Source organism: Pelodiscus sinensis, chromosome 5, assembly GCF_049634645.1.
Source record: "Pelodiscus sinensis isolate JC-2024 chromosome 5, ASM4963464v1, whole genome shotgun sequence".
In the NCBI taxonomy this organism is placed as follows: Eukaryota; Metazoa; Chordata; order Testudines; family Trionychidae; genus Pelodiscus; species Pelodiscus sinensis.
The window spans coordinates 74,812,523-74,835,548 of NC_134715.1; the positions used below are offsets into that span (position 1 = coordinate 74,812,523).

General features: G+C 45.5%; 1 protein-coding gene across 23 annotated transcripts in view; it reads left to right on the top strand.

The window, feature by feature from the left end:
• The window catches only part of TENM3 (teneurin transmembrane protein 3), a 2,294,790-nt gene that overhangs the window by 2,126,233 nt on the left and 145,531 nt on the right, over positions 1-23,026 (top strand). For all 23 annotated transcript variants that reach the window (XM_075930244.1, XM_075930245.1, XM_075930247.1 and 20 more), the window contains one exon: positions 9,993-10,115. In XM_075930244.1, the coding sequence (XP_075786359.1) occupies positions 9,993-10,115 (123 nt within the window). The remainder of the gene's footprint in view (positions 1-9,992; positions 10,116-23,026) is intronic.

A 23,026-nucleotide genomic window follows, 5' to 3' on the forward strand; every position in this document is an offset into this window, starting at 1 on the left:
AGCCCTGCAACTGGAGAAGCTATTGCTCCCTACTGTACCCTGGGTCCTTGGCACTGGGACAGAGCTTCTCCATACCTGGGGACTCAATGGAGGGAGGGGAGCAGAAAGGACTAATAGGGGTTGCAGGGTTGTGAGGAGGACCTTAGGTGGAACAGGAGTGATCCCCAGAGAAGAGGCAGAAAATGTGGGGCTCTGGACAGAGCTCCAAGAGGAATAGGGCTGGGGCCCCAGGAGGAAGGGGCAGTAACAGGCCCACCACTTCCTCAGGCCCAGAGCCCCAAGAAACCTTAATTCAACCTCTGTTCTGTGTGTTGCTGCAGGGTAAATGATCAGGGAAGGAACTGAGCTAGGTTGTAGAATGGAAAAGGTGTGTGTCAGAAGAAGTTTGAAGGGCAAGGAGATGAAGCTGCATGCTGCTCCTTAGGTTGGGTTGTATTATAGGGACAAGGTGGTTGAGGTATTGTCTTTTCTTGGCCATCTTCTGCTGGGGAGAGAAACACTTTTTCAGGCTACATAGAGTTGTTCTTCAGGTGTGTGTGGCTTGGAAACTTGCCTATTTTACCAACATAAGTTGGCCCAGTAAAAAATATTACTTCACTCACCTTGTTGTTCTCGTATCCTGGGGCCAACATTGCTATAACAGCACTACAAATAACATTATAAGTGTTATTAAACAAACTGATTCAGATGTTTGCCTGTTATACAGCTAAGCAAATATGCATTGAGACTATGTAAGTGATTAGATGACTAGGTAATTATTTAGCATAGGGGTAGCCACTTTGAAAATCTTTCCAAGGGGGCCTCAGATTATTTTTTATGCACCTCAGTGACCTACATTTGATCTAGGTGTAGGTGGTTGTAATGGCATAAAATGTAACAAACAGCAGTGGATTAGAAAACCTATATGTTGACTTGCACATTCAATCAACTTTCATGTGAACTCAGCAGGAAATTCAAAACAAAAGCTAATTTATGGAAAAATATGTTGTTCTAATCACAGTTTAGCCCTGTGGGTGTCCAAATAACAAACTACAATCTTTACATGCAGATGCTTTCATCTTACATTCCTGAGCTGGTGACATTCCAAAAGTTCTTATCAAACCTTATCATCCTTTATTAAAGCTTATTACATTTCTCCTTATTGCATGTTTGCTTCAAATTTCTGTCACTCTTAATATGGAACATAAAAAGCTTTTGATGTTTTATCCATTCATGAGATTGAAATACATAGCACAAGTGTTTCACTATAAACTATAAAACCCCAGCTCAATGTGTCATTTGAACATTATATTAATTTGACCTTGCTTTCACCCTGTTCTGTTTGGTTTCTTAAATCTTTTCATTAGATTTCACATTTCTCTGCCATTAACATGCAAGTAGATTATCAGTTTATCATACAGAACCTTTCAGTCTACTGAATCATTTCATTATTATTCTTATAGCCTAGATACTTAAATTTGAAGTTTTTCTATTCCTTAAGAATTTTTTGAAGTTTCAACTTTAAAGCTCTTGGACCATACAATGCCAAATTTGTATCCTTTTTGTGATGCGCTCACATAAATGAGACAATATAATGGCAGTGTAATTTACTTAGTCTTTTCTACACAAATTACGCTTTGTAAGTGCTGCAATGCTTGATGTGGCTTTGGAAAAGATTTTTAATAGAGTTGGGAGGAATGGCATACAAAAATAAGAATGAACTTGAGCCTCATCCTTGCCCCTGAAGGGAGCCGCCAGGAGTTTCAGGGAAGGGAGAAAGATGATTCTAGAGGAAGATGTGAATGGTTTAGAGAGGAGTGAACAGGGAGAACTGAAAAGTTATGTAAGGAAGCAGCCGACAGTCAATTCAGCCTTGTAAAAACTATGATGAACATTTACCAAACTATACACCTAATATACTTGTGTCTCATTTAACAATGTTGGCAACTAATTTATCATCTTCTGTAAAATAACAGTAATAATTGAAAGTAAAAACAATATAAATAAATAATTCATTTGAGGACCAATATAATTTTACAAGACTGGCTTAACTGAATTGAAATGCTATACTTTTTAAGTTTCATTCATTACAAGGGGAAATAATCAATATTCAGCTGAAATTCCAGGATCTGGAAGCCTAGGGTAGCAGCTGAACCTTGATTCATTTTCAGATAATGCTATTAACACTTGATAAGATGATCGTTGTTGTTGCAAGAAAATAGTAGACTGGTAAAATAAAATGTGATATCAGCCATATGTGTATGTTTTGAGAAATACACATTGCGCATTCTATTTTTAGTGAACAAAAAAGTAGTACAGGGACTGTCCATAACAACTGTGGAAATAGAAAATGTAGAATGTGTTAAAATATAATATAATCATATCTCGTTAGAGGCCAAAATAAAGAAACTTCATCCATAAAATCTACCTGATATATCTGTGTTGCCACATTCTCTCTAAGCAATATTCTTTGAGAGATGTTTTTCACAGATTGTTTTATGAACACATTTTAGAGAAAATGGAGACTATGGGATCAAGATTAGATTTTTTTCACAGATAAAACTGCAAAATTAATGGATGGGTCAAATCCATTCAAACATATAAGGACAGAGAACATAACTTTTCCAGCTATTATGTGAAGAGATCTCAGTAGGTATTGGTAAGTTTCCATGTGCCTAGGTGTGAGGACCAAAAGAAAGGTCTCAGTTGAATATGACATCCAGGTTATGAGTAGGACCTTAATTAGGGATGTAAGCCACTAGTCAACTATCTGATAAGCAAATGCTTCTCAGATAGTTGAGTAGCGACTCAACTAGTTGCTTCCACTCCCATCCCACTTGCTGCCTCTATTATAGAGAAGCAGCGGGGCGGGGGAAGGAACATACTGGCAATCAAAATAGGCCTGGGAAATGGATTGAGAACAGTCCTCCCCATGATGTCACCCCTGTGTGCCCCACAAGCCCTGCCCCCTGCGTCATGTCCAGCATGCGCACAGGCAGCAGGTCAGGCTCTACATGCCACATACAGTGTGGATGTGGAGCCATTCTGAGTGAGGGTCAATGGCGTGTGGACACGGCAGACCACCGGACGATGGCCCACCAGGAACTTCCCGGTATCCCGGCCGGGCTAGTCCGCCCCTGGTTGGGGGCAATCAGCTTTAAGCCAGTTTAAACCATCTCCATGGAGGGCAGGGGAAGCGCCGTGAGCGGGAACTGCTTCAGTCCCCGCTCGCACTGGTTCCCACTGCGGGCACATCTGCTTTTGAAATGTACAAGAGACCTGCAAGTCTCCCCCCCGCCCCTTGCTGCCTCTGTGAGTCGGGGGACAGGAGCCAGTGCTGGGGTGAGCTGGCTTAAAAGCCGATTCTCCCCAGCACCATCTCCAGGGTGTCCCCTGTCCCCTTTCAGCAGCAGCAGGGGGGGATAGGGAACGCTGCTGCAAAGCAGCCCCTGTGTGCAGGGGTCCCAGCAGACAGGCTGTTGCCACCAAGCAACCCCCGTTCTTTGCAGCCAGGGCTGGCCACTGCAAACAGAGGCTACTCAGGCACTTGCCCGTTTGTGGCGTACAGGGCTATTCTCTGCGAACAAAGGCTGCTGGACTTAGCACTAGCCGGGACCGAACAGTCCCAGCTCTCACAGATCGCTGCACCTCTGCATTTTAAATGTAGTAAGTACCCACGGCTCTTACTTCATTTAAAATGAAGAGCTACAGCGCAGATTTTAAAAGCACACTGCTCAGTCCTGGCTTGAGTCAGCTCCTGGTGTTACCCCTGCTTTTGGCTCGGCAGAGCAACGCTTATCAATTAATCATATAGTTGATACAAATGATACCAACTATACGATTAGCCACATAATTGTATTTTAACATCCTTAGCCTTAATACATTCACAGCTATGAAAAGCATGTAACAGATAATGAAATCTGGTCTTTGGTGTACTTCTGTACCTCTAGCAGCGTTTTATAAGCTGGGGGCCCTGATCCAAATGTGTGTTGCAACACTATTGTGGGAAGGTTTGCAATATTGCCAGCCTTCAGAGCTAGGCAGCTGGAGAGAAGTGGCTGCTAGCCTGACAACCAGCTCAGAAAGCAGTGCCTTTGCCAGCAGCAGTGCAGAAGTAAGGTTTGCATAGTATGGTATTGCCATCATTACTTGTGTGCTGCTGCTGATAGCTGTGGTTCCTTGAGGCCTAGACAGCCAGAGAGCGGTGGCCAGGGCCTCACCTTTGAAGGCAGCACCTCACAAGTAGCAGCACAGAAGGGTGGCATGGCATGGTGGGGTCGCATCATTTTACGGGGGGAGTCATCACGGGCTGTACATATTAATATTGTTTTAAAAGACACATTTATGCTTTGTAACGACACTGAACTATATAAGAGCTGAATATCTGAAATGAAATTCATAGATTTATTTTTTTTTGTAAATGCTGTGACTGTGAAATTTACGAAAATGGACTGTGAATTTGGTAAGAGACCGGCATAGTGACATCCACAGTAATTGAAAAAGGAGGTAGAGACAGAGTTTGGGAGCAAAGATTAGGAGTACTGTTTTACTCACATTGAGCATCTATCTGACAACTAGACACCCACAAGGAGACAGGCAGAGATTTTTAGATTGAACAGAATTAGACAGGCTTTGAGTAGAAAGAAAGATTTGTGAGTCATCAGCATAAAGCTTATAGCTGAATTTGTGTTTACAGATAAAATTATCTAGCGACAAAAGAAGGGAGTCTAAAATCCACTGCATCGACTGTTGACATTTGTAATGACCATAGTGACTTTGGTGCATATAGTGGATCGTAGCATTGTGGAATGTAAACTTAAGGCAGTCACTGACTTATTTCCCAAAGTTCATGTTTGTGTTAACGAGGGTTTACACAATTTAGGGCTGCTTTGCATCATTGAGGTTTTAGCTACCAGAAGGGCTCCAGCTGGGGTTTTAAGCACTGAATGAATTAAAGTAGAAGCCAAAAATTAGAATCCATATTTTTACTACACAAAGTACTGTACCACTGAATTAGGATGTCTCATGAGTGCCCACAAGCCATAACATAAAAATGTTGAACATTTTCATTTATATAGGCTCTGTGTATTCACCAAGTCAGATAGCCAAGAATTGAGTAATTGCACTGCATTTCAGTTCTTTTCACAGAGTTGACTCTCTTCAGTTACCTCTACTGTTCCCTCGCCAGGGAAGGCCTTCTTTTTTCCCCCTCCCCCTATCTCCTTTTGACAAGATATGTCTGTTTACTACCCACTCTTGCTGACTTGCACATTACTCCATTGCTTTGCGTGGCCAGCATGTGCCTCATTCCACTGGGGGACTATTGTTTTCGTGTGTGTATGTGGTTTTTTTTTAAAGCTTGCCAGCTGCTCCCTATCCCTTCACTGCTGCCATCCCCTAACATTCCTACATAGCCACCACCTATCTAAAATGGTGCCCCAAATAGCTTTGTATTAGGCTAGGCTCATGAGTCAGATGAGTGTTATACAATGTGTTTGTGTTGGACAGATTGGTCATAATGGTTGTTTGGAATGTTATAAAGAAGATATGCTAATGAAAATTCAATTGTAAAATTAAAACGTTCTTATTTAGTTTGTGGTTTTACCTACCAGCTACAAACTTTTTTTAAACACATAAAAATATACTTCCTGACCACAAAGAGCTCACAATTTAAAAGGCAAAAAAAAAAAAAAAAAAAAAACCCCAATGGGTTGGGGAGGTGGAAGGAAAAACACCATACGAACAGAATGATCAGGGAGACGATTTACAATCACATTTCTAGTTCTGCAGAGTGGGCTTAGGTGGAGAAGCATTTGCAAAAAGTATCCTTTGCTATCTTACAAACTAGGAGTTATAAACTGACTAATTTCTTGTTGGTTTCATGACAGAAATGAGTTCTGAGGAGGGATCTGAATTTGTGAATGCAGTGTTAGTTCAGGAAGGTGTTGCAGGCCTGGGGGCTATAAAAAGGCAGGCCCAGAGGAGGTGGTTGTGGGAGAAGTGGGCAAATCAAGCAGTTAGGCTGGCATTGTTAGAAGAATGGAAGGGCAAGAGGCATCAATTATACACATGATCATAAAATGCTTTCCAGAGAGAGTCGATCATAACTTTATAAGAATGGGCTTGTGGTGAAATGTATACTTAATCACCTCTTTAATTATTGGGGGGAAGAGAAGGTATGTATACACTACCACCCTAGTTCGAACTAGAGTGGTAATGTAGGCAACCGGAGTTGCAAATGAAGCCCGGGATTTGAATTTCCCGGGCTTCATTTGCATCTTGCCGGGCGCCGCCATTTTTAAATGGCGCGGACTAGGTAGTTTGGACTAGGCTACCGTTTCACGAGGAGTAACGGTAGTTCGGAATAGGAAGCCTAGTCCGAACTACCTAGTCCGTGCCGCGTGTAGCTGCGCGGCACGGAGTCCGCACTAGCGGACATTTAAAAATGGCAGCGCCCGGCAAGATGCAAATGAAGCCCGGGAAATTCAACTCCCGGGCTTCATTTGCAACTCCGGTTGCCTACATTACCACCCTAGTTTGAACTAGGGTGGTAGTGTAGACATACCCGGAGAGAGTTCCAGATGGATGAAGGAAAGTGCTAAGACCCTTCATTGGGGAGACTCAAAGGGTGGAATCAGCTAAAATTGGTACAGAGGATTAAAGGGGAATCAGAGAAACTGAAGCGGTTATACGCTGCCTTTTACTCAGGGCAGCTTGTAATATTGCATCCTAGTCTATACTATATTATAGTCTCTTCCTCAAACAGAAAATTAGATTGAGAGAATGGCAAGAAGCCAGTAAAGGTGGCAGAGGTTGGAGATGATTTAAACCTGCTAACTGGAGTAGGGGAGTAGTCTAGTTGAAGCATTTTGGATCCTGAAGTATTTTAGATCCCCCCCCTTAAATTGTTCTGTTACACTACTGTAACCCCATCAAAGCCAGTGAAATGAACCAGGATAACTGCCAGTATCATTGCCCTAGAAATTTAGGAAGACCATATTTAAAAGAGGTACAAGAATAAAAAAGGAACTATAGTTAAGAAGTGAAGAATTTCAGCTCAGGGTCAAAATAAGGGCTAATTCTGGCAATTTTCTGGCAAAGATTATAGGCAGATTTTTAAACAAAAGAAAGGTAGAAAAAAAAGAAATAAGGTTTGGGGGTCAAGGAGCATTACAATTTCAGCCTCAACAGCCAATTTAAGGTCTGAAAAAGGAGAGAGATAGTGGAGTCAGGACTTGGAACAAAGAGAATATTTTATCTGGAGGTCTTTAATCTTTGGAACGGTCAGTAATAAAAGCCCTTTTTTCACGCAAAGAACTGATGGAAGGTGTAGCCCTGTAAAAAGCCTAATCGTGAGTAAGGGCTATGTAATCAGGCCAGGATCAGTACAGATAGGAATCAAAAACTGTACCAAATGGGGTGAAGTTGTGTGCTCTAAGTGCAGAAGTGATACATGAGATTGATTTTAACAATGATGCGTATGGGGAGGACGGGAAGAAGTGAAGAAATGAGACCCAATGATTTAGCTTTTTAATATTTTTGTATTAATCGTTTTAAAAAAAATTAAGCCTACATTATTACAATGTATTTTACAAAAACACTTTTGTGCAGCAGCATCATTGACAATATCTGCTCTGGGAATAGTGCTTTATAGATAACATCTGCTGCAGAACTATGGGCTACAAAGCTAGAGCACAGTGTTTAAAATAAAAGCAAGCTTGGATTGTGTGGAAGATTCTTGGGGGAAAAACAAACCATAAATATTAAGAAGCTTGAGAACATTTCATATGACATTAAAACAATTTTAGTGTAAATCAGTTTTTCTCCTTTGAAGCTCCAGACAATGGGATTAATTAATAAAGCCCACTAATAGCAGAGATAAATTTGACTAATTGCTCTGTAAATAGTTATATAATTTAACTTTATCTTTCAATTTTTACAAAGAGTGTGTGCGAGAGGGAAGAATAGAATAGAGTACCCCCAATTTACTGTCTCAGGTACTATATTGCCTTCATTACTATGGTAGCAAAGCACCTCACAAAATTTAAAACTACCCAGCATTGCTTGAGTCCATAACTCAATTAATTTTTGTTTTTCTTCATTTAAATCATTTCTGTGAGGTGGAAGTGGAGATGAGGGGTTCATTATGCAGGCTGCCTCAGAGAGAGAGGCTATCCCAACCCTCTCTCACCATAGCAACTTGGGGCTGAATGAGGAGTGACTCTTCATTGCTGCGTCAGCTCCAATGGGCAGTCTGGGAAGGGGTGCATATCCAGCCGACTGGGGCTGGTCCAGATTCGTGCAGTCCTCAACCAGAGTGAAGTATGCAGAAAACTGTGCATTTTCCCCTTGCTCCCTGATGAAGGGGAACTCCCAGTGACGTTCCTGTATGAATTGGGGGAGGGGGAGTTTCAGGCCACCCCGCCTTCCCTTAGAACACCAGAGGGATGAGAAGCTTAGGGTAGGGCAGTCTGACAGGCTGGGGCCACCTCCAGCCAGCCACTTTCAGTTCCCTAGCGATTCTGTCCCTTTTCTGTAGAGTTTTCTGAGACGCAAACCCATTCCAGGCAGGTCTTATTTTCCTGCCACAACCAAACCCTCACCACACTTCTAAGGGTACGTCTAGACTACAGGCTTCTGTCGACAGAAGTTTTGTCGACAGATACTGTCGACAAAACTTCTGTCGACAAAGAGCGTCTACACTACATTGAGTTCTGTCGACAAAGCAAGCTGCTTTGTCGACATGGTAGTGTAGACGCAAAGGAGTTTACATGCAATAACACCTTCTGTCGACAGAAACTCTGTCGACAGAAGGCGTTATGCCTCGTAAAATGAGGTTTACCAGCGTCGACAAACTGCTGAGTTCTGTTGACGTTATGTCGACAGAACTCAGCGGTAGTGTGGACGCAGGTATAGTTTTGTTGACAAAAGTCCACTTTTGTCGACAAAACCCTGTAGTCTAGACACACCCTAAGTTAGAATAAGAGGAAGCTGCATATCGCATTTGGTAGCCCTAGGACTTACAGTTTAAGAGGAGTTCTTGAAGAGACAGACACGCAGATTACTCCCTCCCATTGAGATAGAGAAATAGAATTGCCTCATTTGATAGATGAAGGTGGGGACAAACTAAGCAATTTTCCCAAAGTCACACAGGAAGTCTATGCAAGATCAGGGAAGTAAACTTAGATACTGAGAATCCCCAGACTGGTACCCTAATGTCTGGACCATGAGTCCTCTCTGCTGCTAGTTATTTTCAGCTCTTCTTGCTGTTGAGAACATAATTGTTTATTTCAGGATATTGTCTGGGAAGCCTAATTTTTAAAATGAAGTGGTTTATCTACACAGAAGTGTCACAGGGGTGGGCACTGCTAGTTTTTCATCCCGTTCCCTGGGCGCTAAAGGAGCGAGGGGAAAGTTCTTGCATTCCATGTATGCCTCTCACACCTGGCTGATGATAAAGCTGAAGCTCACCAGCCAGTTGTGAGGCATGCACGGATTGCAAGTACTTTCCCCTCACTCCTTTAGTGTCCGGGGAACAGGATGAAAAGCAAGCCTCGTCCCAGAATGCAGAGCTACTGCCCCCACTACCCTCCCAAAATGCCACCTTTGAGTTTGAGATGGAAAGGTGAAGATGCACAATTACAAACCTTGTTGACAGAGTAGTGCAAGAGTCAGGATGAGAATGTGGGAGCATTACGTGCATGATTAGACCTAGTGTGATTGACAGAGTCATGGTATTGTTATTTAATGGAGCTTATTGCCAATTGCATTCACCGATACTGCTATATTACTAAACTGTACCTTCTGCAATTGCTTGGTACTACAGCATGAACTGTAGTTGCATAATTAAACTGTAAAAACTTTTCCCCTCTCATTGTATATGTGACAACTTGCTATTGTCACAAAAACCTGGAAATATCATTATTAGAGTGAATTGTTGTAATTGTATTTATCACTTGACATTATAGTTAGGAGCACCATGTTCCTTAAAAATATGTGTTCTTTATCACCAGCAATGCATCTCTTTGGCCTCAATTGGCAGTTACAACAGACAGAAAATGACACATTTGAGAATGGAAAAGTTAATTCTGATACTATGCCAACAAACACTGTATCGTTACCTTCTGGCGAAAATGGTAAGTGAGAGACTAACTTTATTCAATTTCTTTTTTAACATTTCCTTGAACTTGTATTCTGCTTATATCATTTCCTCCCAATCTTTTCCTACCACAATCATGTCAATCTAATGAATTTAGAAACCTGTTAAAAAAACCCCACAGTATTTAAAAAATATGCAGTAGTTGTAAACAATCAAAGCTTTATTGTAATGGACATCATCTCTCCCATCAGCTGGGTGGAGGCAATAGGAAGCTTGGATCCTGATTTACAGGTGCAGAAAGGGGCAATGCCACCATATTGGCAGTTCTTGTAGGCTAAACTTGTAGGCTTTCAGGGTTTGGCCTGCACAGTGAGGGAAGAGAGGGAATTTTACAGGGATGGATGGAAGAGATGCACACATGTCATTGCATCCCATTAACCCTTTGGATCTCTTATAGATAATTAATATTGACATTGTCAGTTCTAAGTTACCTGTGTCCCACCTCCAAAGGGTAATTTATAAAGTTTGCAAGTCCTACTCAGGGGAACTATGATTGTAAGTAGAAAGGGATTCTATGGAACCATGGCTACTGCTAAAACTGCAATGTCAGGGAGTCAGAGATGATGGAGTAACTAGTTTAGAAGAATAGGCCTTCCATATACTGGCTCTAATCTTGATGGTCTCCATTAGCTGTAGATGGTTCGGGTCCAAACCCCCTCTTTGTTCTGCAGGATAACAAACTGTACCCATGAGCAAATGGAGACAAAACTCTATGAAGAGGAATTTGCTGGGTTTTTTTTAATCCCTCTCTATGTGTAATTTCCATGTACGAGACAGTTTAGCAAAAGTGAATGCATTAATGTATATGTTGCAGATGGTTTGATGATGTTTCCATCAAATGCCTGATTTTTTTTCCACTCTATATAATGCAGATTTGATATTTACTTCTGGCTGAAGTTTAGTGGATCACGTGATTCATTCTTTTGTTTTTCCAATGCATGTAGGTTATGTTATTGAGTCTTTTTCAATCAGCTAATTTATAAAGTCAAACAACTATATTGATTTTGTTGTGGGAGCTTTTAGAATACAAACCACATAAAGGCATTATATGTTATCAGTCTTTACTTCATGTTGACCTTTAAGAGTCTCTAAACCTATAAAATTCTACCTACGTTTTGCTAACAGAAGCTTTAAAATCCGTAGTTTTTTAATTAGATTTGCAAACTTTGGTTGCACATGCTCATGGAGGTTTCTCTGCATGACATAATCTTTAATTCCTGGAGACTCCGGGCCAATCCTGGAAGACTGTCAACATTATTTTGAATGGAAAACTTGATTTAATTGGTATTTGCTTCATTACCAAAAAAAAAAAAAATCCATTTTCCCCTTCACAAGGTGCAACTGATCTCCTCATCAGCTCTGCCAGTATTTAACATCCTGGAGTTTTTTCAGAATATCACAACTCCAAATTACAAAAGTGACAGAACTCTATTCCCTCTTGTGTTATCCTTTAAGCCTGTGAAATCTGTCTAGCAGGGCTCACTGTACTTCTTTCTTTTCTCCTTTCTTTTTGCCTAGTGTCTTTGACTTGTGTTTAGATATCCATTATCTCTGTCTTTAGGTTGAAGTATTTTTACTTGTCACAAGGAATGGAAATAAGCTATTGTTAATGGATGTATGTGCTGTGGCAATGGTTTCGGCTGCTGCATTTTTCAGCTGGTGCTAGCCAATGTTCTTTTTTATATAAAACATTTTTCTCACTTACGCAGGGCAGGGGGTTCCAGTGTATGATAGGATCATGTCTAAGGTTTGGGGGAAGGGGGAGTGCAGGAGTGTTCTGGTGCTGTGGCCAGGTGGGGGCTTGGCTTCATTTTTAAATAAAATACTATGTCAAACACAAAAAGTTTCTGCATTGTCTTTATTTATGAGAAGGGCAGGGAACCTGTTTTGAGTCAGGGGTCACTGACCCACAGTGAGATGCAAGTGAGATGCAAAAAAAAAACCTCCTCCAAATCTCCCCCCTCCCCCCGCCCAAGCCTCACTAATGTGGCCCCAACTGTGTTGGTGGAAGCAGGGGACATGGTACTGGGGAAGGGTGCTAGTGGGTGCTGGGGCAGGAGACAGGGTGCCAGTGGGGGCAGAGTTCTGCGGCTGGGGGTAGGGGAGAGGGAACAGGGTACCAGGAGGGCAGAGGAGAGGTTTCTGCAGCAGAGGACAGGATGCCAGTGGGGGCAGGGTTCTGTGGCTGGGGGCAAGGGAGAGAGAACAGGGTGCTGGGAGGGCAGGGGACAGGGTTCTGTGGCAGGGGGCAGGGTGCCAGTGGGGGCAGAGAGTCCCCTGCACCAGCCTCCTCCCAGGATTCCCCCCCCCCCAGAGGCATCGCACGCCTCCCCCCGGGACTCCTCTCCCATTCCCCACAGAGCAGGGAAGCTCCGGCATGCGCTCCTCTGGGGACTCCTAAACCCTCTCCTCCGCCCCCAGGAGGGAAGCCCCAGCATGCGCCTCCCACCAGGACTCCTCCCCTATCCCCGCAGAGGAGGGAAGCCCCAGCGCGCGTCTTCCTCCGGGACTCCTCCTTCCTCCCCCCATGCAGCAAGTCCCTGGCGTGCCACAGACCTGGAGGAGGGGAGCAGGCAGTGCACTTCTGGAAACCCCGGAAGTGGCGCGCAGTTTCCGGACTTCCGTCCACCCCTTGGGAAGCTGGCACTACCTCCATTGTTGCTGGAGGTAGGTAGTGGGGCGTCTTGGGGGTGGAGGGAATGGGGGGGGGGCCCAAATGCCTCACAATCAACTGGTTGAGCCCTCCCGATCAACCCGTCGATCACAATCAACGGGCTGGTAACCACAGCTCTAGAGGTCCCCAAATCCTGTACATTTAGCCATAGGTTTGCTTCATTTGCTATCAAAATGCTACCACCTGTAGATCTGAAAGGCAATGGTCATTTAACTGCATACATTCACACTACTTGAAAGAGAAAATATAGCGTCCATTTTAAATTGCAGGGGGAGGTAGGTGTAATATAATTAGTGAGTATGGCATTTGCCCAGGGCACTAGAACTAACATACTGACTCTTGAAACAGGGCCATCCATAGGAGGATCTGGGGCTTGGGATTACCCCTCCCCCGAATGCCTCTGCTCTGCCCCCCCACTCACCTCTTCCTCCAAACCATACCCGTGCTCCATCCATACTCTGCCTCTTCCTGCCCCTGCTCTGCCCCTCCTGACCCCATTGCACCCCTTTCTCTAAGCCCTCTCCCCGCAGAATGCGAGCTGAGGGATTGTGGAGTGTCCTGGCACAGGTGTTAGCGAGTGTCCTGGCACAGGTGTTAGCAAGTGTCTCCCCACACACACACTCTCATTGTGATGGCAAGAGCCAGAAATACCTGGGACCCTGCTCCTCTCCATCCCGCTGCCCGCTGTGCTCCACTTCACCAGACTAGCAAAAGATGGGAAGTGGAGCGCCCCAGCCCCGATCCCCTGAGCAATGAAGGGCTTGGGGAGTGGGCCGGGGCACTCCGCTTCGCACCCCCCCACCACCACAGTGAAATATAGAATGCAATGGGCTGGGAAAGGTAGTGGGGCAGAGCAGGCTCCTGAATAGCTCTAGCTCTTGCCACCGTGGTGAGTGGAGAGGAAGGAGGGCAACTGCAGCTGCTGCCTAATACCAGCCCTCACCCCCAGGTAATTCCCCAGACTGCCCTGGGCCCTGTGGCTAACATGAGGGGCTGTCTCAATCATAGGATGGTTGAGGTGGCCTCCACACGGGCCTCCCAAAACATAGGGCCTGGATCGGATGCCCAAAACCATCCTACGGACAGGATGGCTCTGTCTTGAAAATTAACGTTATATATTTAGTGAACAAATGTTTAGTGACTTAGATTCGTTACTCATCTAAAAAACTGCCTATCCCAGGCATGTCCAAAGTCCAGCCCGCGGGCCAATTGCGGCCCGTGTTCCGGTTTAATACGGCACCACAGGTAATTTGGCAATATCTATCTTTTATGGCCCCCAACGAATCCATATGTATTGAGATGAATACATTGTAAAATCTCAGTTAATGTCAGTTGGTCTAAATCAGTTATAAATATATTTGGACACAACATGTATACTTGGTGTTATGTTCCTGTTCATATTTTTTGAACTTAAAAGTTGACAGACAACCTTTATTACCAATAATATGTAATGTACTTTACAATGTTCCTGACATATATTTCAGCTTCCTGGATTTTTTTTTTCATCTGGCCTTCAGATATGAAAGGCAGAGTGATTTAACACCTGTTTAGATTTGTCATCCATGTGACGAAATAAAAAGTATGCCGTTTGCAATAAACTTTGCATAAAATAGTTAATTTGCATTTAATTTTAATGGTTCAAAGAATGTCAGGCAAAATGGTCGGCACTCACGCTTGTTCACTTCATCAAATCTGGCCCTCTTTGAAAAAAGTTTGGACACCCCTGGCCTATCCCATAGTACAGCATTCCCTAATGACATACTTAAACTCGGCTTCAAAGCCAAGAGGGCCTCCTACTGACTGTATAGTTCTTTATCATATGGTATATGATTTTTCTTGGAAAGCTTTTATCTATACCAGGGATGTGGCAATAATTTGGGGGGAGGGGCACTTCCCTACTAAAGCAGAAGGGGCGGGGCCAGGAGACTTCCCATGCTCCCCTACCCACACACTCTGATTGGCCTGGGAGTAGGGGAGCACATGAAGTCTTTGCCCCCCATCCTCCAGTGCCTAGAAGAACCACCAACTGTTTTGAATAGCTGGTGGTTCCCTTTAGACACCCTGTGCCCCTGGCAATGGGAGGAGACTTCGTTTGCCTCCCCCGCCCCCAGGCCAATCCAGGAGCACGTGAAGTCTTAGCTGCACAGCCCCACCCTGCCAAGGGCATGCGGTGTCTAGATAGAACTGCCAGCTGTTTAGAACAACTGGCAGTTCCTCTGGTGCCGCACACCCCTAGTTGGGGGAGGAGACTTCACGCGCTCTCTCATCCCCAGGTCTTGGATTGGCCTGAGGGTGGGGAAGTGGCAGGGTGGCCACAGGTCAGAACAACTGACTTGGCAGGCCAGATCCAGGCCACAGAGGCTGCCTTGCTCACCCCTGCTCTAAATCCTGATCAGTCCTGTTCCTGCTTAGGTCAGGAGGAAACCATGGCCCATTGTGGTGTAACTGCCAGTTATCTCACCATTCAAAAGTATAGACACCACATTAGCAGAGCTTAATCGGAGAAGTGCCCCTTTCTCACCTCCAGAATAAATTTGATTATTGTTCATATAGAAATCAGATCTAGTTATTAGCTACTTCCAGGGTGCAGCACGGAGCCAGGACAGACAGGGAGCCTGCCTTTGCCCCATTACACTTCTAACTGGGAACCACCTAAAGGTAAGCCTGAACCCCTATCACAGCCCTGAACCGCCCAGAGCCCTCCCAAATCTGGAGCCCTCCTCCTGCATCCCTCATCCCTGGCCCCACCCCAGAGCCTGCACCCCCAGCCAGAGCTCTCATCCTCCACAGCCAGGTATGAGAGGCATGCACGGAATGTAAGTACTTTCCCTGCACTCCCTGATAGTCTGGGGAACCAGATGAAAAGCAAGCCTTGTCCCAGAGTGCATAGCTGCTGCCCCCTCCCCCACCTTCCCGAAATTTCTCCCTTGCAGATGAAGTGCTCAGCACCCAACCCCTGCCTCAGTCTGCAGCCCCCTCCCACATGCCAAATCCCTCAACTGCAGCCCTCAGTCTGAAGCCCCCTACTCCATCCCAGACCCCTCATCATTGGCCTCAACCCAGAGCCCACACCCCAACAGGAGCCTGCACCCCAGCTCCTGCCCCTCTGTCATCTGTGGTCACAGCCCAGAGCCCACACTCCCTGTTAGAGTCTTCACCATCTCGTGCACCCCAAGCCACTGCCCCAGCCCAGTGAACATGAATGAAAATGGAAGAGGGCAAACCACTGAGGGAGAGCAGATGTACTGAGTGTGTGCTGGGGGATATTGGAAGGGAAGGGATCAGTGGACAGGGCCTCTGGGAAGAGACTGGGCTGGGCTGTTTAGTTCTGTATGAGCAGAAAGTTGGCAATACTAAGTAAAAATAATTTGAAGTTGTTTCTGCTTTCTTGATTATAAAATAAAAAAAAGATTTTAGTTCATTTCTCTGAATGTATCATTTCCCCTCAGAAATTGTATTCATAGTTTTATACATTGGAATATTAGAACATTTGAAATCAGGTGAATTAAAATAAGTTATATTTACTGTAACTGGCTTGCATATATATTGAGATTTTATTGCTATTGTTTACAGTACTTCATGTTAATGAAATGTGTAATCGTTTCTTAATTAGATGCTATATTGATTTTTCCAGAAAGGTACATTTGCAAGGACAAATTTGATTTCACTTGGGTGGGATGTCTGTGGAGTCTACCAGCAGTGTTAAGTTATGACATGTGGTTATTTGTAGAAGGCTGCCCAGTGTCTTCTCAGGCATCTTTCAGTAGGTGCTATGAACCTAAATTTATGCCATGGAACAGGAGAGTGTATGCTGTTGATTGTTTATAACTGTATATATGTAAATTTGGAAGGTAGTCTGACAATACATGTGATTCATTTATTCTTTTGTAAATACTTACTTCATTTGGATTTTTGTATAACATAATCTTAAGGAAACAACAAATGGTCTGATAGCACTTTAAAGACTAACAAAACATGTAGATCAGTGGTCCCCAACCTTTTGGGGCTGCTGAGCGCCCAGGGGTGGGGCCACTCACGCGCCAGGCGCCCGGGGGTGGGGTTGCGCACGCGCCTGGTGGTGGAACCATCCATACGCTGCGTGCCTAGTGCCAGTACCACCCATACACTGCACTCCCGGGGCTTGCGCCGCTCCTGTGCCGCACACCCAGAAGCCAGCATCACTCACGTGCTGCACACCTGGGGCTAGCGCCGCTCCTGCACGGCGTGCCCAGGGGTGGGGACACCCATACGCCGCATGCCTGGTGCCGACACGGCCCATGCACCGTGCGCCCGGCGGGCAGGGCCACCTATGGGCTGTGCACTCAGGGCTGGCGCCACCCATGCACCACGTGCCCGGGGGCGGGGCTGGCCCTGATCACTCAGCGGGCGCACAGAAATGGCCTGGCAGGCGCCATGGCACCCACAGGCACAGTGTTGGGGACCACTGATGTAGATGGTATCATGAGCTTTTGTGGGCACAGCACACTTCTTCAGATGACCAGAGTTATGAGTTTGGGATGTAAACATTCAAAACAAATAGGAGGGGAAGTAGAGGGAGGTAGAAGACAGATCATCAGTAAATATCTGGAGAATGGGTACTTAAACCTAAGCAGATAAAAATCAAAATCAATAGATAGATTCCCATGTGTGATGGCGCGTTGGGGGTCCCCTGTCTCCTGCACCCCGAAATGGCACAAACAGACTGCACCAGCCGGTGAAATAGAGGAAGTTTATTGCCTCTCCAGGATACAGCACAGCACAGATGTAATCTGGTCACAGAGCTGGGCTAGAATGCCTCAGGCCCCCTTGAGATGGGGGGAGACTGGGCCTCTAAACTCCAGCCCCTTTCCCTAGGTTGTCTCCTCCATGCTCCCAGACAGCAACTAACCCACACTCTTCCAGCCCTGCCCCCCAGCCAGGGCAGCATTCCACCTTCCTTTGTTCCTCTCCATGGGGGGTGTCTGGTTCAACAGGTTTGGCGTCACCTTTGCATAATGAGGCTTTCCCTGCTGGGTCTTGCTCCAGACAGCAGAGGTCACCACAGCCCAGCAAGTACCCCCACTATGTCACACCATGTCAGGAAGGATACTATTCAGAGAGCTGTTAGCACCTTCAGTAGTTGTTAAGTTGGTAATGTCCTAACCAACCTTCATCACGATTGAGTCCATTAGCATGTGAATTTAATGTGCAGATGAACTGTAATTCCAAGGCTTCCATGTGGATCTGGCTTGTAGAGCTGGTTTGTGACAAGACAGCTACTTGGAGATCTGTCATAATATGATTTGGAAGGTTAAAATGTTCACCAATAGGTTTCTGTACATTTCCTTTATGTATATCTGATTTGTGTCCATTGATTCTTTCCCGCAGAGACTGTACAGTTTGTCCAATATATATAGCAGTGGGGCACTGCTGGCATTTGATGGCATAGATCAAATTACTGGATATGCAGTCAAATGACCTTTTGATTTTGTGGCTTATGTTGTTTGCTCCAGCGATGTATTTGCCAGTATAGATATGTAGGCAGAGTTGGCAACTCTTTTGGTTGCAGGGCTGTGTTCCTGGGGGGTTATGATGTGGTTGTGTGGTATGATTACCAGAAAGAATATGTTTCAGGTTGGGGGTTGTCTGTAAGCAAGAATAGTTTTTTCTCCCAAGTCCTCTGAGAGTGAGGGATCATTTTTCAAAATGGGTTGTAGGTTGTGTATAATGCGTTGGAGGGGTCTGAGTTGTGGACTGTAGGTAACAACAAGAGGAGTTCTGTTATTTTCTCTCTTGGGTCTGACTTGAAGTAGTTCATGTCTGGGTACTCTTTGGGCTCTGTCAATTTGTTTTTTCACTTCTCCAGGTGGGTATTTCAGTTTTAGGAATGCTCTGTAAAGATCCTGTAGGTGATTGTCTCTGTCTGTGGGGTTGGAGCAAATTCAGTTGCATCGTAGGGGTTGGCTGTATACAATCGACTGAGAAATGTGTCTGGGATGGAAGCTGGAAGCATGAAGGTAAGTGTAGCAGTCAGTGGGTTTCCATTATAAGGTGGTGGAAATCTGTCCATTATTTAACTGTACTGTAGTGTCCAGGAAGTGGATTTCTCATGTGGACTGGTCCAGATTGAGGTTGATAGTAGGGTGGAAGTTGCTGAATCTTCGAAGATGGATTACAGGCCATCAAGAAACACCATCCCTGATAACAACACTGCACACCTGATTACAGAGCTTTGCGACTTCATCCTCACCCACAACTGCTTCCAATTCAGAGACAATTTCTATCGCCAAGTCAGCGGCACAGCCATGGGCACCTGCATGGCACCACAATATGCCAACATCTTTATGGCTGACCTTGAACAATGTTTCCTCAGCTCTCGCCCCCTAACACTCCTACTTTACTTACACTACATTGATGACATCTTCATCATATGAACCCTTGGAAAAGAGACTTGAAGAATTCCACAAGGATTTCAACAACTTCCATCCTACTATTAACCTCGGCCTGGACCAGTCCACACTAGAAATCCACTCGTCACCAAGACTGGAGCTCTTAGCCCCCTTAAAGGTCTGCCAGGGACTCCTGGGAGCAGAACAGGATGTGCAACCCCGCCTGCACAGTCATCATCCTAAGCCCAGGTGAGGAGAGATCACAGATCTCCACCTGCTCCTGTGTTGTCTTTGGTGCTATGGGACGAGGCTAAGGCTTCCTAAGAGGACAGACCTGCTGCGTAGAGAATCCTGAGGTAGGTTTCCTCTGCATTTCTCTCTGGCATGGAGTCAGTGTGCCCCATACTATACAGACATCATTCACCCTCTCACCAATCCACTTCTAAAAGTCATTTATGATCACTGACACAATGGGAATGCTCCCCATTGTACTGCTGGTCTCCACAGAACCCCCGAAGCTGGTCTCCCCCAGTACTGAGACTCTTCTCCCCAGTACAATTATCGCTCAGTTATGCCTGGCCACCAATCACTGGTAGACATGACTAGTAAATAGATTCAGGCTTTGGCGCCTCCCTGGTTGCCAGAAGGTGGTTCCTTTGATATGGAGACCCAATTCAGCCCATCACCCCAATCTCAGTGATGGGAGTGGGCACCAGAGCCTACTCCATTGTCCGTGGTACCACAGTAGCAGCAAGTCCGGTGGCCAATGCAGTGGTCATATTGGGGAGTGTGGGACATTCTAGTGATGCTTGTGACCCCTTTGTATTTTTCCTTAATGGCCATGTTGGAGCAGCAGTCAGTGGCTCCACTGGTGCAAGACCTGTTACCAGAATCCTGTTATGAAGTTGGGGTAGAGGACACGGTACCTACCCCTCAACCTCCTTCTCCAGCAGCAGCTGAGCCTTCAGCACTTCTACCAGCAGTCAAGTCTTCATCTTCCCTGGATAAGGTGGTCATGGGACCCTCCAGGGCTAGCCATCCATTTGATTGTTAGGTAGAGTGGCCAAGGACTTGGGGCTTGAAGTGCAGGAGATGGGAAGCAGAAAGACTCCCTTTTTCTGTGTTTTCTTGACCTCCATATCCACCCAGTTTACCCTGCCTATACATGATGGACTCCTCAAGATTGGAAGGCACTGTGGCGGACTCCATCCCACCCCCCTTGAAATGGGCCAAGAAAAAACATTTTATGCCAGCCAAAGGTTTCAGATACTTTTATACTCATCTACCTACCCTCCGGGCTTGCTAGTTGTGTCTGCAGACAACAAAAAGCACAAGCAGGTTCCCACCACCTCTACTCCCAAAAATAAGCCAAAAAGCTCACTTTATTTGGCAAAAAAAATTATTCAGCAAAAAGCCTACAATTCTGAGTGGCGAACCATCAACCCCTGCTGGGCTGATATAATTTTAATATTTGGTACAATCTAAGAAAATTCCGGGATTCCCTTTCTCATTATCAAGCTGAATAGTTTTGCACTCTGATGGAGAAAGATACTGCAGCAGTCAGGTGTTAACTGCATGGGACCCAACCAACTTGGCATTGAAGGTAGTCACATCAGTTGTGGTCATGTTTTCCGATCAGATGGAAGCCAGGCTACACAGGTTGAAGAACACTAAGGTTACACTTCACTCACTTGGCATGTATATGCCACAGTCTTCCAGAAAGCCATTCCAGTCTCTGCTACTGTCAGGGCCTTGGGAAGCCCATCAAATATGTGAAAGAAGGGACGCTGGATTTAGTCATCACTTCCCTTCTTCCTCCTACTCACCAGCTCAGTCCAAACTCAGTAAACACCTGAGGGGCCAAAGACAATTGTTTTTAGGGAGCACCTGAGAGTGAAGCCCCCGTCAGGTAGCCAGATCCTGCCATCCTTTCCTCAACTATCTTTCTCCTAACCTAGTTGCAGGTTTCCTGGATGCAATAGTTTGAGGATTTTTTACCCTGTGATTTCTGGATATCCCTACTTTCCGCTTTCCCGTCCCTCTTCAGGAACCCACTCATAAGCAGCTCTTGATTCAAGTGGTCAATGAACTCCTATAGTTGGGGGCAGTGGAGGTGTTTCCTTGGGAAATGTGGGGAATAGGATTATGTTCCTGGTACTTCCTTATCCCAAAGGCCATGAGGGCCCTCAGATTCATCCTGGAGTTGCATGGCTTCACCGGACCTTTCAAAAAGTTGAACTTTCACATGCTCTCCGTAGCTTTCTTTATGTCTCCTCTGGCTCCTAGTTTGGGATGTTAGCAAGTAGTCAACTACTCAACTATGTGATAAGCACCAGCTTATCGGGTAGTCGAGTGGAGTACTTGACTACTCACTTTCCCCTCGCCCCCTTGCCACCTCTGTATGAGAGGCAGCAAGCAGGGGGAGGGAGGGACAGGAGATGGTGCTGGGGGGAGCCAGCTTAAAAGCCAGTTCCCCTCAGCACTGTCTCTATGGTGCCTCCTGCCCCCCGCTGTCTCTATTAGAGGCAGCAAGGAGGAGGGGGATAGGAGAGGCTGCTCCGGTAGCAGCCCCTGACCATGGGTGTAGGGAATAATTCTGGACACTCTGGGTGCAGGTGAAAACAAGCAGAGGATTTATTGCACACAGCTGGTGGAGTGTCCCTCAGGGGTTAACCTAGTGAACACTAGTTAATCAAAATATTACAATGAATTATATAGGCAGCAGGTGGTCAGAGTGGAAGCAATCTCATAGATCCTGGCAGCAAGATGTAATGAGCACATAAGCCAATACACTACGAAGGTTACACAGCATCTCCGCCCACTGCCAATTAAACATCTTACCAATAATACAGGTAGTTATTCCTAACAAGCTAAATAAGCCAACATTAAAAAAAAAAAGACATGTTGATGGCAACTTTGCTGAAATTATGATGCGTCTACTGCGGGGTGATAGTGCCTTGCATTCGTGCAATCCTTGGGATCCAGGTTTATTATCTAGAATTAAAGAAGACAGTGAGAGCAACTTCTGTGAAGTTTGTTTTGGTACCAACCAGGGCCTTATCAGAGTGAGGCCCTCTTGGAATGTGGTTGCCAGAGCGACCAGGGTCGTGGTAGCTGCTTGTTCTGTGTTTCCAGGCCTAGCCTCAAATTTAGGATATGAATGAGAGTTCTTAGCAACATACCATGGCCTGCCTCAGTTTACCTCTACAGTGGGGGTCCCAGAAGGGAGCTGAGCTCCCCCAAAGACAGGGGCTGCAGCCAGAGCACCCTCTGTTTGCAGTGACCAGCAGCCCCTGCTCACAGCCAACCCTGGCCACCGTGCACAGGGGCTGCTGGACTAGGCACAAGCTGGGACCAAGCAGTCCCAGCTCGTGCTGGTCTAGGACATTGCACCTCTGCATTTTAAAGGCATTTAAAATGCAGAGCTATAGCGCAGGTTGTTCCTAGAGCTGGCATGAGCCGGGACTGCTCAGTCCCAGCTCACTCCGGCTCCAGGAGCTCCCCTTGCTATGGCTCTGCAGTGCAGTCCTTATTGACTAATCATGTAGTCAATACAAATTGTATCAACTACACAGTTAGCCAGATGACCACAATTTAACATCCTTCATCCTGTGGACAGGTATGGCACTCTTGATTTACAGGACATTTACTTCCATGTCTCCATATTCCCAGGTCAAAGATGTTTCCTGTGTTTGAGTAGCTAGGTGCCACTTCCAGTTCACAGCACTACCCTGTCCTTAACCATATGATACACAAAGTTCATGGTACCAGGAAGTTTACCTCAGACATTGGGAGGGGAGGTGAGTCCAGATCTGTCTGTATGTCAGTGCCTGGCTCATCAAGAGC